This window comes from Corvus brachyrhynchos, unplaced genomic scaffold (genome assembly GCF_000691975.1).
Source record: "Corvus brachyrhynchos isolate BGI_N302 unplaced genomic scaffold, ASM69197v1 scaffold200, whole genome shotgun sequence".
NCBI lineage: Eukaryota > Metazoa > Chordata > Aves > Passeriformes > Corvidae > Corvus > Corvus brachyrhynchos.
In genome coordinates this window covers 1,575,852-1,593,355 of record NW_008236184.1, presented here as the reverse complement: position 1 = coordinate 1,593,355, position 17,504 = coordinate 1,575,852, and the positions used below count along the sequence as shown (strand labels likewise).

Below are 17,504 nucleotides of genomic sequence, written 5' to 3'. Positions count from 1 at the left end.
GGATACAGCGGCGTCTCTCCTAATTAAGAAAGACCCCGTGAGTAATAACCGCTACCCCATTCACACACGTGTTTATCACATTACCCCGTGACGCCTTGGAACACAGAAAACAAGCTCGTTTAAAAAGAAAGGATCATAATATTGTTAAGAGGTAGGTGAAGAGTCTTCTACTTATATTTTTTCTATTAAAGAGACAAAGGAAAATAGTCACACCTGTGAAGAGTGTTACTAGACCAATTAAGCCAGTTGAGTCATTATCCATGACTCGCAACCTGTGCTTTTGCATGATTACTGCAGCTTCATTTTGTTAAACACTGCACGTTTCCCATTAGCACATAATAAAGTTTACAGACACTAATTGACAATGTAATCGTTCTACCTTAACCCTTCAATCTACCATTCAACCATTAGAGCACCTTACTGCTCAGGCCTTTCTTGTTAATAAAAAGGTTTTGGTAGATGACTAAGAAACATTGCAGAACTGCAGAGCCACTGGTAGACTAAACATCTGTCCTTCATGAATATTTATTTGTAATTATTAACCTGGAATTCCATGTTATAAATATTAACTAGCAGTTGAACAAGCTAGAGTAAGGAACTCTAAGTAGAGTTAGAAATAAGGACTTTTGGAAAACACTCTGATAGCTTCTCTTCAAATAATTTTCAATACTAAAAAAAAAAAAAGTTCATTTAAATCAGAGTAATCTGGGCAGTTCAAACTGCAAAACTGAAAAAAAATCTAGTTAAGCAAACAATGGCTTTAATTTCACTGATCTCAATCATGCTTGAAGGGAATGATGAAAAACTAACATGACTGCACCCTCTTCACAAATGCCCTTTTTTCCTGTTAGTTTAATGTAGGTAATGAGATGTGATACAAGAAACTGTGTAGTTCAACTTAGAATTTTGAAGCTAGGAAAGCTGCAAGATATGTCTTTCAGAATATGAATATTTAAATATTCCTTACATTTCAGAGTACTACTCTGACTAAAACCAGGTGTCCTTGAAAAGTATAATTACAGCACTTGTTTCAAGTGTCTCTGACAAGCAGTCAGTGAAACAAATCCTCTAGAGAATGACCTGCATCCACAAGGACTAAATAAGAATTTTCACTGCAATATTTGTAAGACTTCTGTGGTTACAAAAAGCATGCAAGTGGTTATCCCTCTCCTCTCTGTTCCTCATATGAGGTTTATCTGAGGGAGACTGGAATGACTTGAGAATTAATCTCCAAAGACAATAGCTTTTGAGAAGACATGAATTTAAAACCAACCTTCTACATAGTAAATACTGTGTAAATCTGTAGGATACACTGACAAAAATCTGACACAATGAAATACACTTTTCACCAAAAAACTTCGTCTTGTGACACAATTGACTGCTGAAAGTTTTAAACTGTCATTAGAGCGCTTACAGGTATGATGCAACAAAGTTGCTGACACATGCTAACAGATACAGGCTATCACATCCTAGTTGAGGGCAATTAGGAGTGTAGCTACTGTCTCAGTACAACGTTCCTCACAGCAACTGGGACTGTTCTTCACTTGTTTACTGAGTTAAGGAAAAAATAAGCCAGACTACATTGTTATGAACAAGGCTACATATTATCCTAACTAGTTCTATGCTTCTTGGAATAAAAGTTCTTCAACATCCCAAAACCTCAAAGACTTCAAGCTGTTTCAGCACTAAATCCTTACACATCCCTTCCCATTACCTTCCAACAGAACATGGCCCTGCCACATAACACAGACCAAGAACATTCAGGCAAATCCAGAATCTACTCACATCAGTTTTCAATGATGCTTATTGCAGAACCTCTTTGCCCCTTCTGAATTTGCCCTGTTGCAGAAATCAGTTTACGAAATGCCACATCGAGAGGCCACTGGCCCAAACATCTCTATTTCAGTTGTGCACAGGAATAATGAGATAGGTAATGACTTATCACTACACATATAAATATATATAAACTAACAAGACCTCTAAATCAGAGTTAAATTAGAGACTCATGAAATCTTTTCTTGACAGGGCTCACCAAATTCTAACAAAATGACTCTTAATTTAGAAGGAAGTGTCATTGAAAGGTGAATTCCTTATATCTTATCACAAAGTGATTCAAGTTTTGAAATAATTTTTATTAAAGTACGACATTCCAACTTTTCATGTTTTTAAATATTAAAATATATTACATTATATTATAGATTTCAAAAAAGATAAGTTTGACAAAACATTACCCATAGCTTTGGGACCACTTTGCTTTTTGTAAACATCCACCTCACCACTAAATGATGAGCTGCAAGAAGTCAGAGGGGAAAAATTCTTTAGCACACTTCTTTCTCAAGCTGCGTATCTGTTGTGCCGCATACTCATTCACAACAACTTATACTAGAGAAATAAACCATTTATACCCACATACATATTTCCAAAAGAAATCATACTACTGCAGCATGAAACTGTAGAATCCTTGGCCACCAGGAAACACAATAACAATCCCATCCTTTGGTAAATATGGCATATACTGAGGAATGGCTACTCTGTACTGCACTATACACATAGGAAGCAACAGGACAGAGAACTACAATCCCTCCACTAAGAATATAACTTTACTGAGAATAATCCTTTTATCAGTTAGGAAAAAATGGAAATGAGATAATCAGAATGCTTCCTGTTTAGCTTAGGAAACATGCAAACCCAGTAAAACTCAGGTTTGCATGGTCATACAGACCATACTGTGAAAGTATCAAAAATAAACAGGCTGCAAGTGCCCCATGTACTGACTTGAACTTTACATTAATCTGATTCAGCATCAAAATTGAACCAGGAGATAAGACAGCCCCAAAGAAAGTGCAATTGTGTTCTGCTTTCCAGAGCAAGATCCAAACCTGATGGAATGGATGCAAGGCAACTTGGCATTAGTATTGCCTGTTGTGTGAACACATCCTGCACATCAATCTCCTTGAAACTCTTATACAGAAACTACTGCAACAAAAGGACTTAGATCTTGAGATGAAAATATCTGAACTGCAGACTTAAACTTCCAGAGACATGAGCAATTTTCCCTCACCTAACATCCATATGCTCTCAGAGTCTATACAGGTATCACAGGAGACAGTAGATTAATTGTTACTTGGTAAGCCTTGACCATGGAATATCTCACAACTGCTATTTATCAGTGTCAGGTAGTAATCTGAATGTAACTTTTTTTTAAATAAGGTAACTGAGTAACATTAACTATAGTTAAGAAGTGATATTTTTTGGCATGAAGACAAAATTGTGAGCACAACGAACATCAAAAGTAAAGATTTAATATACTTTCTACAACATTATATTGCTCAACCTCTGAATGAATTTATTTGCATACACCTGCCCTTACATGGAAGTTGCAATGTTTATCAAAAGATGTTACAAACTTTTACAACATATCAACCAGTGCATTACTGTTGTCCCAGTAAACCTATAAACACTAGTTATGTGTCCAAGAACACCTCTTACAGACACAGGTTTACCACCATTGCAGGGAGCGAAACACCCCAACCTTTCAAACACTTCCTAAAAGTTAAATCAGTACTGGTATCATGTGCCTAACACCTTTAGAAATGGATGTTTCATCTGCAAGAATGACACAGGTAATGTAAGACTTCTCACATTTCTGCCCAAAAAAAGGTATTGTGGCTAGAATACCTGTGTAACTCCCAAGTTCTACTGAGCACGACCAGAGTTCCTACTAGTGACAACCAAGATTCATCCATGAAGAACTGCAATGAACTCATTTCCTACTGCTAGCTGAGCCAGCCTTGACGTACTGAAGCAGAATCTAAATTCACAACTTCAACTGAAAAAGGTCCGGTATCTTACCAGGCAGACATTTCAGCTTTTGTGGTTTAGGCTTAAACCTTGTGGCCAACAAACCGCCACCCACAGAACTGCAGTTCTGCATCCTGAATGATGGACTGAAAGACACCAAAGATGAAGCTCACTCTAGTGAGGTAAAGGAGTGAGCTTGTATAAGGTCGGTGAACAAAAATAAGGATCTCTACATTTGTGAAAGCTAAGTTAATGTGATTGTTAATATCCAAACAAGTTTTCACAACAATGAAGAAATGCACTTGACCATTTACAGCAAAACAGATTTATACAATAACAACAAGTAACTTACGGCCTTGTCTACCTGCAAATGAATTCCTTCAGCAGGTACACACAATATATTGCTCAGTCATAAAAATATATATATATTATCTCTTTCCTTTAACATTTAGGTATATAAATATTTTACTGAAGAACATGCATCACTTAGATAAACAGTTGCAAGAACATCCTCTGAAAACATAGAGTTCTTTGCCATTTAGCAGTATAAAATGATTACATAAACAGCAATTAAAGTCAAGACAAGGCAATACAGCAGTAAGCAGTTCATTGTGTGCTAGTCCAAGCACCTTTTGCAAAAGATTATATAATACATACACACAGAGAATGCACTGTAATGGAGCACAAATGGCATCATTCCATCTGCATATTCTTCAGTCTTGTTTGGACTCCAAACCTACTGTTCACTTTTCTGCTCTTGTTTTCCATTCAGCTCTTGGTCAACTCTGCTTAGCAAAGAAAGCAGTAAAATTAAACTACGTTAACATAGTTTGATAGCGCATATATTAAGAAAAAACTATTAACCTTAACAGGAAAGCATGAAGCTTTTACATGGGAAAAGTTTTAGTAAATAAATATTAAAGTTTTTATTTAATGTAGTCATGACGTTTGGGTTCTTTTCAATATCTATTTTCCTACCTTCCCCTGCAAATTAATTAAAATTGTTAGGAAACTGTTTAAACAACTATAGCACTTGAGAGGAAGCATTTAAAAAGTGCAAATGAAGTTTGACTACAGAAGAAAAACGCAGGGCCTGTGTTTGTAGTAACAAATGCAAGCAGGAACACAAGCTTACAGGTAACATGACAGTACTGGCAAGCACTACCACTCACTCTGACGAGTTCATATGCTGCAGAATAAGCACTGGATTACTGGAGTAATTACGCCAAGAAGGTAACAGCGCTAGTTGAATCAACAGAAGTGAAGAGGCTCCTTAACTGCAATACTTTTTCTATTATGTTCAAAGATTCTTGCAATTACCCTGGAAAAATTCACCATCATGCTAATAAAAGTGGGTTTGATTTTGTGCTTTAGTTTTTAGTATCTGCCTTGGGACCAGCAAACAAAATGCTGCTTTGCAAAAACCAGCAGATGACTGAAAGCCCTGCACAAAATGTACTTTTCCTCTTTACAGTAAGAAGAGGATATAATCTTGAAAACATCTTCTAGCAAATAGGTTGTGCATGGAGGTAAATTAATTTTAAAACCAACAGCAGTTCTAAAGTGAGAAACTAAGACCAAGTTTGTCCTCTAACAATCTGTCTAACATACATGTCTAGTCTCTCGAAATATAACCAGCCAGTTTTTCAAAATGACAGTGCCTTTAAGCCATGAACCCATAAAAAGGAGCTGCTTTCAACCTGATTAAAGGCTCAGTATCCAATTCTGCCTGTGATCTCTATATATAATTTTCACCGAGGAACATATTACTTTTTACAAAAGTGATGGTAGTATAGGTAAAGTTATCAACCAGGACACTAAACAGTGCTTGTTCTACAGGAGATTTTAAAAATTATCACTTAATTGGAATAATTCTTAAAGAATGTTCAACACATCACTAAATTTACATGTGAGCTTTCAGAAACAATTTTAATTCCTTTTACTTCAATCTCAGTGTTCCTCTACCCAATTCAGACAATAAGCCTTCCTTAACAGTTATGCACACAAGGGAAAATAATTAAAAAAACTCCCAAAGTTAGCAGCAAAATCTTTCAGTACATTTGTTAGTGAGTGAAAAAATAACACATCCATTCAAAAAAATTCATCAGCTGTGAAATAGCTTGAATCGTTAGCAGGAGACTGGAAATTAACAAAACGTAAATCCAGTATTTATTAGGAAGGAACATAGGCACTGCAAATACAAACAGCACTAAAATACTAATTTAGATTGCATCTATGCAAGTTAATAACTAAAAAGGTAGTGAATACCAAAAATACAAGATTCAATATTAGAACTTCTTACAGAGTTGTATTTCTGCTAATACATAGCTACAGCTTAGCACCTAAATACAGCTCATCTTCAGATATCAATTCCTGTTAGAAACAGTGAAATTTGATTTAATGGGTTCATACAGAAGCACTACTTTTTGCCTCTTGAAGACTTCAAGTTGAGAACCCATGCATCCCCTTAAAAGTGAGCATCTCACATAAAAGCGTAGTAGAAACCATGCTCTGTACACCCAGGGTGAGTCCTTATAGATTCCATACTGCCTGCAAGTACAGTATAGTTACTGTCATGCATAGAAACTTGGGCACTAGTGCATGTTTATATTTACAAATGCTTATTCCTTTATGCAAGCCAATCAGCTGGGAGTTAGTTGCAGTGCAAATTGTCTTATCTAGATGCAACCCTAATCAAAATATGCATATACCTTTTCTGTTTCTTTCTAAACTTTTCTTCTTCATACCTTGGTGAGGAAAAGTTTTATTTCAGTAAATATAATATATGAAGGCCAAAATCAACAGAAGCTGCAAACCACTATTAGTGTCAATACAATTCGCAGAAACTTACCAAATTTTGAAACTGATATAATTAAGAAAAAAATACGTTGTACTTCCAACATTTACTAGCATTAAACAAAAAGCATTAAGTTACTATGACATAACAAGTGAATTCAGTATGACCTCTGTGGATACAAAAATGCTGCTACCAAGGATTTTCTTGCTATTTTCTAAGTCCGTGAGAGACTTTTCTCTCACGCAGAAGAGGTAGCAGGGAATGTAAACAACCAAGCCACCTGCAACCTTGGAAAGTCTTGTTTATGGTATAGTAGAAAAATATTTTGACAATGGATGTTTTAGGATTTTAGCCAATCACCCCCAAGGGGTGGCTGATCCTTGTCCAATTAGACTATGAAGAAAAAAGTCTATAAAAGAGTTTGTAAAATAATTAAATAAATCAATCTTGCTGCACAATTCCTGCCTGCTGGATCTTCTCTCCTCCTCCTCCCTATGGCTGCGGGACACGGTGATATACCCTAGGGCCCAGGCCTGTGGTAATAACCTCTTGTATAGTGCTAGCATTCATCACTAAAATTTAAAGTCTGTATCCATAACAGCTTGAAGCCAGGCATAATCCTCCACAAAAATCTGAGAATTAACTCTATAAGTTAACCAAGTCCAGCCTTTGCAGAACAGTTAAAGGTTCATCAATATAGAGAGGAGTCTTTTAAAGCTTGGAATGACAGTCTGAATATTCATAACACATCTGTAAAACACCAGTCAAAAAAATCCTAAAGACAGCACAAGGCTGCCTCAGCTTTGTCATATCTTTCACCCCCCTCCCAAGAAAACTGTTTTTCTGTTTTACAGTTAAATTGTGGAACTGATAGCAGCTGGATGTTTACTGAAATAACCAGCCATCTTCAGGGGGCACAAGGCTTTGTCCAGCATGGATGCACCCTTCTATGTACTCAGTGACACTGGGCCACCTTCCCCCAGTTTGCACTCACCTATTATGATGCAGGCAACACAGGGTTTGTGTGTTATACCCTCTAATAGGCCAATCAATTTGTCATCAGAATTGTTAGTGTTTTCATCTGGTTTTCTTAAGACCCAAGTTTATGGTTTCTACTCTGTTACTGCATCCCAAAATGCTTTTGACAAAAGGATCATCAGCTTATTTGAGAGCAGAATTGTGGTGATGTTAAAATGGGTATATGTATCTGGACAGGAAGAAAAAAAATTACATTGATACTGTCTTCATGTCCTTACCAAAGTAGGTTAAAACTGCAATGGGTAGAGATCCAGCATTTTCCAGTCGCTGCTTTTCTTTTAAATGAAAACCCAGTCCAAGTGGTATTTCAGCACTTAATTTGTTCCAAACACTGAAGACATTATAAATAACTGCAGTATCAACATGCCCAGAATTTCTCACTCACAAGCCAGTTTAGTACACACACTAAGTGTGTACTAAGCAGAACAACTGGAACGAGACCTTCTCTCTAGAAGGCTTAATTCACATTCCACAGCTTATCAATTGCAGAAAGCTCCACTGTGAAAATCACTATACATTAACCTTCTGGCTATCCATGCTACTCCATACCAAACTGCCTTTAGCAATGCAGTCAAACACAGACACTCCTCCTAGAGACAGCAATGATCCCAGTTGAAATCATTAAGTGCTATTAAGTGCTATTAAGTGTTACATTCAAAGCAAACACTGATTACAACATGTACCAGTCCTAAACCATGATCAGTGTAGAAGATGTTGGAATAATAAAACGTACTGTTTTATGCATTCTGGGATGCCAACGTATTCCATGGGGATGAGTTCAGCTAGTTCTGCCAGGGTAAAGACATACCTAATTTTTTGGCTGAATTTTGAGCTGTGGAAGAACAAATGCAGGGTACAGTTACAACTTAAACATTTTTCACTAGGTCAATATTAAAACAGTCTTTTAAGTTCAAAGCAAACAGTTGTCAGAACTATTTAAGAAAAATCTTCCAGAGTATTACCTAATAAAAGGTTTTGTGATGGCCAGGAGTGTTCTGATGAACCAGGAAGGATGAACTATGATCAATGATTTCAGATTTTTCCTTAACCTGAAGGATTTAAGCAATGGATAATTACTAGAACAAAAAGGCAGCATGACCTGGGGTTTTCGAATATATAAGAAGTATGTTTTTAGAAGCACAACTGTCACATAAACATAGTATTCTGACATCCCATTATTAGAAGTCAACCTCTATCAGAAGAAAAAAACACTACACAACTGTAAAATAAAAACTAAAGATTCAGTATCAATTTGACAAGGAAGTAACGTTCCAAGGAGAAGCTTCTTTGAATCTTTTTACACAACTGATGATATAGTGGTTCATAAAGAACCCCACTTATTAACCTGGTATTAATACAGTAAGTTGTAAGGATATTCTACAAGATAATACTCAGTATTCTAAGAATACTATTTTCACTAAAAAAAAACCACCCTGAGTACAAGAGCAACAAAAGATATACACAAACCCCCCAACCAACCAAAAAAATCTACCACACACCACTACCCAGGCATGTTTATAGCATCGTCCTACATTGTCTAGCTTAGGAAGAGCTAAGCCAATTTCCTTCATCAAATCTTAACCAGAAGGGACCAGATACCACATTAAAGAGCAGTTTTTCCTAAATATGTCTATCTCTGAGTATGTGAACATTGTAAGAAAACACTGCAGAGCTTCTTACCGTCTATCAATTTGCTGGTAACATTTCCTAAGCCAGCCTAAACTTGGCATTTTTCTCCGTGTTGTTGCACCATTCAGGTAAACTATCATATAGTTCTCTGCTACTAACAGCTCTAAAGTGCCAATTACATACCTGGAGAGACAAGCAAAGAAAACTTTAATATCCACAATCTTCATCTGAAAGCAATTCCTAGTAGTGCTCAAATATATTAAAAAGAACAAAAACCCAGAAAGGCAGATGATGACTTACTTAAATAGATTGTCCATTAGGTATCTGTAGTTAGGCTGGCTGCTCTCAGGCATGAAGCAAACAGCAAACACAACAATGGCATTTAACCCATCGCCGTAATACCCTATAAACAAAGAAATGAGCGGCAGTAGTGACAACAGTGACAATACACTGACTACACTTATGCAAAGTCAGGTACATTCAGCAAGCTTTTTCATTATTTACCCAGAACAGATTTACAAACATCCATATGGACACATTCATACACTTACAGAAAACCTCAAGGTTTCTTTTTCAAGTTTGTCTGCTTCTAAAGCAACAGCTGAAGCTGGTATCAATCAAACACCCTACCTATAACCAACATTTCAGTATAGAACCTCAGTATATTTAATAACATCTTAAATTATTAAAGTTTAGTCAACTTTTCTTCCAACCTAAACTTCACAGACTGTTGGAAAGTGTCATAAATTGATTTCTGCCTTAGTAGATCTATAGTTAATGTTTTCAACAGTCTTAAAGCCAAAAAGTTAGGTAGCAGTTACACTGTAGGACAGAGTAAATACATCTTATTACAAAGGTGCATTTTAGTACGTCACCACGCGTGCATTTTGGAACTTCAGTTTAACAGAGAAAAAATTATTACATCAACCATATCTTAACACTGCAACAAATGAATCACCACAAGTCTTTATGCCCAAAGCTCTTCCTCTGCTTCCCCAACTCAGTTTAAAGTAGTAGTTGCTCAGCAGTTCCCCTGAGCACGTCACCAATCCTTACCACCATGACTGATAACTTTTTTGTATGGTTCAATTGCCTTCATGTCCACCCTATGGTCCTGTTCTCCGATCCTAAACATTCGCCAGCGTCGACCATCATCCTTCTCCTCTGCCACAGTGTATTCAGCCAGTGATCCTTTCCTAATGACATCAGTAGTTTTTGGTTTTGGAAGATCATCTACCAAAATTAGAACATGTTGATGACCCATAATGAATACCATGCATAGTGACAATCAGCTATAACACAAGTTAACCACTTTGCTATCTGATCTATTTTGGTATTCTTCAGCCAGTCAGACACACCAGCTGATGTAATGGATATTTTATCAACATACTCATGTTGGCAGTTATCTGTTGACTGTAATTTTCTCTGCTACAAGTATGTGAAAAATTTCCATTCATGGAGGAAGCCTAATTAATTGTAGGCTTTCAGAACACAGACCTCATTGAATTTCACCAAAATAGACAAAGTGGTTAACTCCAGTGAGAATTACAGAGGTTGCTTGATCACAGATTTACATGAAGCATGATTTAAAACATTGAGGTACCTTGCAAGCAGACATGCAGGCAGATCTATTGAAAATCAAATCTAATTCACGAATGTGTGCAATCAAAACATATGAAATTTATGCTGACAGCAATCTGTAAGACGATTTGCTCCAGTGAAATTACGATTCTTGACTTTGTTGCACGGACCTTACCCAAAGCGAGAAAAACCTACTGCAAGTTAGTTGTCTGTTCCCAAGACAAAGCTGTTAATTGAAACTATCCTTCCAGGAAAATGAAGGCAGCAGCATTAAAGGAAGAAAAGACAGAAACCCTTTTCAGCCACTTTTAAAAACAAGACAAAAACATTCGGAACATTTCCTTCGCATCACCGCAAAACTAATCCTAAATACAAATTCTTCTTCATTAAAACAATGAAAATCCTTTACCAAGGTAAACACACAGTCTCTGCTAAGAAAACTTCACCTGCAATATGCCTTTAGCTATTTTAAAAACCAAAACCATCCCCTTATTCTAAAGAGTGTTTCTTTCTCCACAGGTAGTGCTTCAAACGTAACAGTGAAAAGAGAACTTCCTGTTTATTCAGGAATCAAAATTATTTTATTTTCAGGATAAGAAAATAATAGAGTTTACATGTTTACTTATTAGAGACATTCCTAAACCATGAAGTTTACAGACGTTAGAGACTCCAACAACTTCCACAACACAACAGTTCCTGGCTTCCATAAAAGGGCCTTAAAACATCACTAAGCTCCAAGTGTAAAATTTGTGCTTTAACTCCTACACAAAATATTTATCTCAAATAAAATTTGTTAGAATCTCCAGGTTTTGCCTGTAAGATAAAACCCCTATTAATGTCTTAAAACTGAGATCATTACTAGTGTGGCTGTAGCTAAGTTAACTTCCTATGAAGTCACTGCAGAACTCCTTGACACACAGTAGAGGCTCTTCTACTGCCTCCAGTCAATCTGGAAATATGCAAACTCTAAGGCTGCTTTGCCCTTCTCACCACAGGAAGATTTGAGATCAGGTGTTACTTAGTATTTTTAAAAATACCATTCAGTCCTCCTTAAGTTGCAATTCATCAATTTCTGAGTAGCTAATCTATATCCCTTTGTTTGGCTCTCTCCATTTAAAACCCATTCCTAACACATGTAAAACACCTTGGGTACTTTTTTCTGTTGGGTGGTTCTTAAAAACTTACTGCAACAGAGAGGATTTTCCATAAATTCAAGTCTTATAGATGCACATATAGGTGATCTTCACCTAAGTTTATCTGCAGTTACAGCTATTAACTGTTTGCCAGTTTACTAATCAGATGAAGTCTGATTTGCTCTTTAGAAAGTCACAGCACCTATTTCTAATTTCAAATCTAATCACTCCCTTTGTATTTCTCCTCTTTTAATGTTGAGTCACAGCTATTTCTTACTAGAGAAATGGTCAACCTGCACATAAGAAAATACTTTAGAGCATCAGACAAAAGGACCAAAATACTCACCTTCCCATTCAAATTCATTGCTATTTTCTGAAGGAGTATCTAAATCATCCAAATCGATCTCTCCACTCTCATCCAAGTCATCAGACAAAACAGATTCCTCACTGGGATCCAAAGTTAAGCTAATATCTGGAGCCATTAGTTTCTTCCTCAATTTGGTTCCATTACCCTCTGTATCTAAAGAAAGCAAATTATTTATTTCCAAAGCTAAAGCAAGTTTACATAAGCATATTACTGAGACAGAACAGCACAGTCCTTTCTCATAATGCATTATAAATTAATGCCCATAATTTAAACATGGTATCTTTAAAGTCCCCCTTTAATAGGGGATGGACAGAACAGCAGGTAAAAGTTCTCAAGTCACCAATTGCACACACAGTATGACCAGGGTGCCACACCACCAACCATACTCCCTGCAGAAGAAAAACCTGAAGAGCTGCCGCCACCTCAGCCACTACTACCCCTGCCTGCTGCATCCAAATGTCCGAGGAACTGTTCCAGATATTACAGTGACTAAGGCTTGCAAATAATACAACAGAATCACGTCCCTAGCACTTGCTTTTGTTAGGCTTCAGTAACATCACAACCATCTTTGATAAAATAGAAAATAATATACAAGCTAAAAAAAAAAAACTGACACACAACAGTGAGGACAGAAAATTAAAGAATCTGTTCTGTGAATATACAGAACACTTCAAGGCACAAGGCAAATACTTGCATGATTTAGACAGCAGTTGAAAGCAAGGAATAAAATCAGATTACCAATCCAGCACTGGAAATGCCCCAAAAGTAAAGCAGACAGACAAAACCTAAAAAATTTTAAAACGTGAAAAACCCCAACCAAAAACCCAACCAAAAAACCCCCAAACAAGCAAAAAATTCGGCTCCTCCCCACCAAGGAGCTTTAAAGCAGCCATTTAAGTAGGAAGCAGTCAGCTCGACTGGAGTGGAGTGTTCTTACTGGCTTCACTTTCTGTTCCAGTTGCAGCCAATGTATCAGACTCAACAGGATCATCCTCTGGCAGGGGCCTGGGACACAAAGTAGAAATTATTTTTACAAAACTGCTTTTACATTTTTTAATGCCATATATTTAGACTTACACACTACTAAAAAATCCCACTATGGGATAGTACTGAACTAACTTTACTTACAGCCTAAGTTCAAGCTTTCAGTAAACAAAACACCAAAGCAGCAGAAAATTCCTTTACAGCATTCAAGTGACCATCCCTTCCTGTGACAAATACCAAAACACTGACTACTACCAGTGTGTCATCCTTAAGAAAACTTGTCATATTCTTGCTTGACAAAATTTGACTTGAAATAAACTACACAAGTAGTTTAGTCATGTTATCATAGAATGCCTCTAAAATCAGCTGATTTGGGTTTTTTCTATAGGCCCAAGCATCAGTAGCATTTTAAAGATTTTCCTCAGGAATTTTGCTTAATGAAATATTTGGGCCATGAAACACTGGTAATAATATGCAAACAATGTAGTTGTAAAATATTATCACAGAAAATAAACAAAGCCAAGCTTACAAATCTTCACTTCAGAACACTGAAAACTTCAACAGTGGCAATCCTGAAGAAATATGCCACAAAACCTTTCCAAAACTGCCATATTAATGGAAAGCACTTCAAGAGACTACTGAGTATTAGTTCACCAGGAAGACTGAGAGGTAGCTTATTGTTGATGTTATGTGTTTGACCCAAATTACTTTAAAAAAGAATTCAAAACCTTGGAAAATCTTCATCTTGCCACTCTTCCTTAAACTCAACCCCTTCCATTCTCCAGCCAACTTGAATTGCTAACAGAGACTCCTGATCAGGAAGAACCTCTGGTCTTCAGCACAATGGGCTAAGGAGGAGCTGCAGGAACACAACAGAAGATTTTAGTTAGTTCAATGATGTGGTAATTCCCATACTTGCAACGCATCCTTTAACTTTCATCAAATTAAGGTGTTATGCAGAATAAAAACCAAACAACACAGGGAAAAGTTTTTTGTTTGTTTGCATTTTACTTCTTTTTTCTTTCCAGACAAAACCACTCATGGAATGGTTTATCATACAATAATTTAGGTTGGAAGGGATTTCATGCAGTCAAGCAGGATCAACCTCTCAGCTGAAATTAAGGCCTTAAGCAACCTGTTCCGTCATTTATGATTACACCAGTTAGCTCCAAAATGTAACAAACCTGACATGTCTCTAGATTCTATAGGAGGTAATTAATAAGTGTGTATTTTGAGAAAAAAAATCCAGATGGTCAGATCTAAAATACAAGCCGTTTGAAAAGAAAAAAACCCAAACAACCCAAACACTTTAAAGATAACTATTTAAAAAAGTGTTTTCAGAGAACTCACCCTGTGATGTGCAAGTAAAGCTGTATTTTTTCAGGTTCACCCATCACCAGCAACGAGGAATCCCCAATAATGGAACATGATAAACCATTCTGCTGACATAAAAGTCCAAACCAGTTGAAGCTCTTGGCTGTGTTGGCTCTAAAGATTGGCAGAAGCAGGTAAACTTATCAATGAAGGTGTTAAGAAAACCAACATTAATCAAAACAAGAAACCACGGTATTTTGCAAAGAAGCAATCAACACAGAACACCAGTAAGTACAAAGTTTAAATGCAACCAATACTGCTTATTAACCCAGAGATATAATTTTTTTTACATGGCTGAAGAACAAATTACACTTACTGTTCTGTAGGATCAGCTTTCCTTTCATGACAAATCCAAATTTTTCTTCTCCTGACTTAAGCTTAATGCTTAAAGCTACACTACACAAGCAGATTAATAAAGAAAAAATAATTGATCTTTCTGTAAAACTGCAGTACTACAAATTAAACTCTAATGATCTCATTTTAAGCCTCTTTGACTGACATTTTCCTGCTTCCCTCACACAGAAAATTTAAATAAAATTTCTAAAGGTAGCAACCTAGTTCCACTTAAGGGCCAGACTCTCCTTGTTTGAGACATTCAGCACCAGCACCTCTCAGCTGTTGTTCTTCAGCAATGTGAAGAAGTTGCCCCAGTGAGTGCCCTCCCAGCTCTCCCTCTTTCTGTTCGTCCTTCCTGATAAAGCACTGTTTGGAAACACAAAGTTTCACCAAGCCTCTCACCAAGCTGATGATGCTCTCAGCATACAAGGTATGGATACTCCTGGGTACCAACCTACTGACTGCAACAGTGAGTTTTAAGTATTTGCTCAGAGAGAAGATCACATTTGGATCAGTAGTAACAGTGAATGCGTGCGTAGCTCTCTATGCATGTGTTTTGGGACATTAAGACAAAGCCCAAGGAGTTTCCCCAGGGACCCTCAGCAGTCAGGAGAATGCAGTGGTTACCATCAGCATGGAATGAACCAGCTGATGCAAATATGCAGGTGACTGTAAACCTGAAAAAAAATCTAAATAGATGACTTCACTCTTAAGGGACAGAAGATTGGCAGTAAAAACACCCAAACTCCACCCCCCTCCTCAAGCCTGTCACTGTGCTGGTGGCTGTAAGACACTCCTCTTGAGCTCGCCTGCACTGCATTCCCTATACCGCTCCCACACAGTTTAAAGCACGGGTTTGCTCCAAGACTTAAACAGTTTTCTTCCCACACTTTTGAAGAATACCAAACACCAAGTAACACCTATTAATTTCAAATGGACGGCCTTTCAGTGCAGAAGCAATTCCACCTGCACTTACTTCATTACACTGGGATAAACCTTTTGTACTAAGACAAGAGTTTAAAAGCTATTCATGCTGTTATCTAAGCTTAAGGTGCCTTTATGGAACACTCCTCACACTACTTGCAGAATTCTCACCAGCAGCTTCTCATTAAGGTAGATTAGAAAGCAATCATTTGCTAAATACCACACAGGACTACTGAAAAAACAACTTACAAGGCAAGCTCAGAGTTCAACTTCAGATAAGACTGAATTTAGGTTTTCAGCATCCTACTTAACACGCAGACTAAGTAGCTGTTTTGGATGTTTTGACTTCAAGTCTCACCTATAAAAGCATCATCATTTGTCAACTAGAGGAATGAGAAATTAAGAAGGAAGGTTAGAGAAACTCTAACTCAAGAAAGTTTAAAAAGTGATGACTTCAGAGTTATTTTACATCAACTAATATAAATGCTTACAAGCAGGCAAAAAAAAGTCTACTTCTGCTTATACAAACTAAAACTGAGTTTAGAATAGTCTTCCTACCACTGCTATTTAAAATAAATACGAAGTTTAACTTTGCAAGACAATTGCAATATGGCAAGCATTTTTACTGAACAATGTACCTGATAGGCAAAGAACAGAAAGCTGTCTCCATCTCAAAAAGTCAAAATCAACTTCAAAACAAGGTCAGCCTACATTTTTCCCCCCCATATTTCACCCTCACTGTGTCAACAGGAACATTAACTGACAGTCAAGTTAATTCCAGGTTCCAGGCATTAGAGAGGTGCCTTTAAGAGTAATATTAACATTTGATTTTACAGCAAGCCTAAAGCAAGAAACAGGCACATTTTCTGGTACACAAACCCACACGATACAGCTCACTGCAATTTCTAAATGTTTCTATAATTCCAATGTTTTTTAGAACGTGGCCAGATTAGCCATAAATCCAGAACATGTTTCCCAAACCTGAAGATGGACCTCCACGCTTTATCACTTGCAAGTTTGCAAAATGGGGCAATGCAAGAACTATCGTTAATAACAAATTAATTGTCTCCTCCTTCTCCCTTCTCTCAGCATCAAAGCACAGAGAAATCAGACAGCTAAAAGAGAAAATTTCTGAAAACTCTTCTTTCCTCCCGAGGATACTACTTTAAACTCCACATCCAGAGCAACAGAGGGATCTGTATTTCTGCACCACTCAGATTCATTTAAAGGTAAACACTAACTTCTCAAAACAATCCCAAACAATTTATACCCTGCTCAGATATTCCTTTATAAGACTTAAATATGCATACAAGTTAACCAGAAATAATCAACCACTATTTAGTGCATTGCATTAGCAACAGGAAACCAGGAGGAACTAAGACAAAAAGCACTAGAAAGCAACTCTGACTTCCGCGACACGGCTCTGTACCGCGCGTTCGCTACGCCTGCAGCGGAACAGCCGCTCTGCTGCGAAGTCTTGCACGGCAGGGCACGGGACGTTCCCCTCGGAGAGCTACGCGCACACAGCTCTTCCCTCTGT

The 17,504-nt window shown here is 37.2% G+C and overlaps 2 protein-coding genes and 1 long non-coding RNA gene across 13 annotated transcripts in view; 1 reads left to right on the top strand and 2 right to left on the bottom strand.

The window, feature by feature from the left end:
• Positions 1-8,389, bottom strand: part of GTF2A2 (general transcription factor IIA subunit 2) — a 13,036-nt gene extending 4,647 nt beyond the window's left edge. Inside the window, exon 1 of the mRNA XM_017737490.1 lies at positions 8,370-8,389. The gene's annotated coding sequence lies outside the window, so the exon portion shown is untranslated. The remainder of the gene's footprint in view (positions 1-8,369) is intronic.
• The window catches only part of BNIP2 (BCL2 interacting protein 2), a 21,993-nt gene extending 4,581 nt beyond the window's left edge, over positions 1-17,412 (bottom strand). The window contains exons 1-12 of one of the 7 annotated variants that reach the window (XM_017737463.1): positions 17,394-17,412; positions 14,681-14,818; positions 14,059-14,189; positions 13,284-13,351; positions 12,326-12,499; positions 10,322-10,498; positions 9,566-9,668; positions 9,317-9,448; positions 8,599-8,685; positions 8,370-8,468; positions 6,513-6,548; positions 1-4,586 (exon numbers count right to left, since the gene is read on the bottom strand). In XM_017737463.1, the coding sequence (XP_017592952.1) occupies positions 4,538-4,586; positions 6,513-6,548; positions 8,370-8,468; positions 8,599-8,685; positions 9,317-9,448; positions 9,566-9,668; positions 10,322-10,498; positions 12,326-12,499; positions 13,284-13,351; positions 14,059-14,108 (975 nt within the window). In that variant the 5' untranslated portion in view covers positions 14,109-14,189; positions 14,681-14,818; positions 17,394-17,412 and the 3' untranslated portion in view covers positions 1-4,537. Of the gene's footprint in view, positions 4,587-5,723; positions 6,175-6,512; positions 6,549-8,369; positions 8,469-8,598; positions 8,686-9,316; positions 9,449-9,565; positions 9,669-10,321; positions 10,499-12,325; positions 12,500-13,283; positions 13,352-14,058; positions 14,190-14,680; positions 14,960-16,213; positions 17,354-17,393 lie in introns of those variants that run through there. The other 6 variants (XM_017737461.1, XM_008636909.2, XM_017737470.1 and 3 more) reach the window with 6 other exon arrangements.
• The window catches only part of LOC108447458, an 85,554-nt gene continuing 75,974 nt past the window's right edge, over positions 7,925-17,504 (top strand). For all 5 annotated transcript variants that reach the window (XR_001863031.1, XR_001863026.1, XR_001863036.1 and 2 more), the window contains exon 1: positions 7,925-7,935. This is a non-coding gene — a long non-coding RNA (uncharacterized LOC108447458). The remainder of the gene's footprint in view (positions 7,936-17,504) is intronic.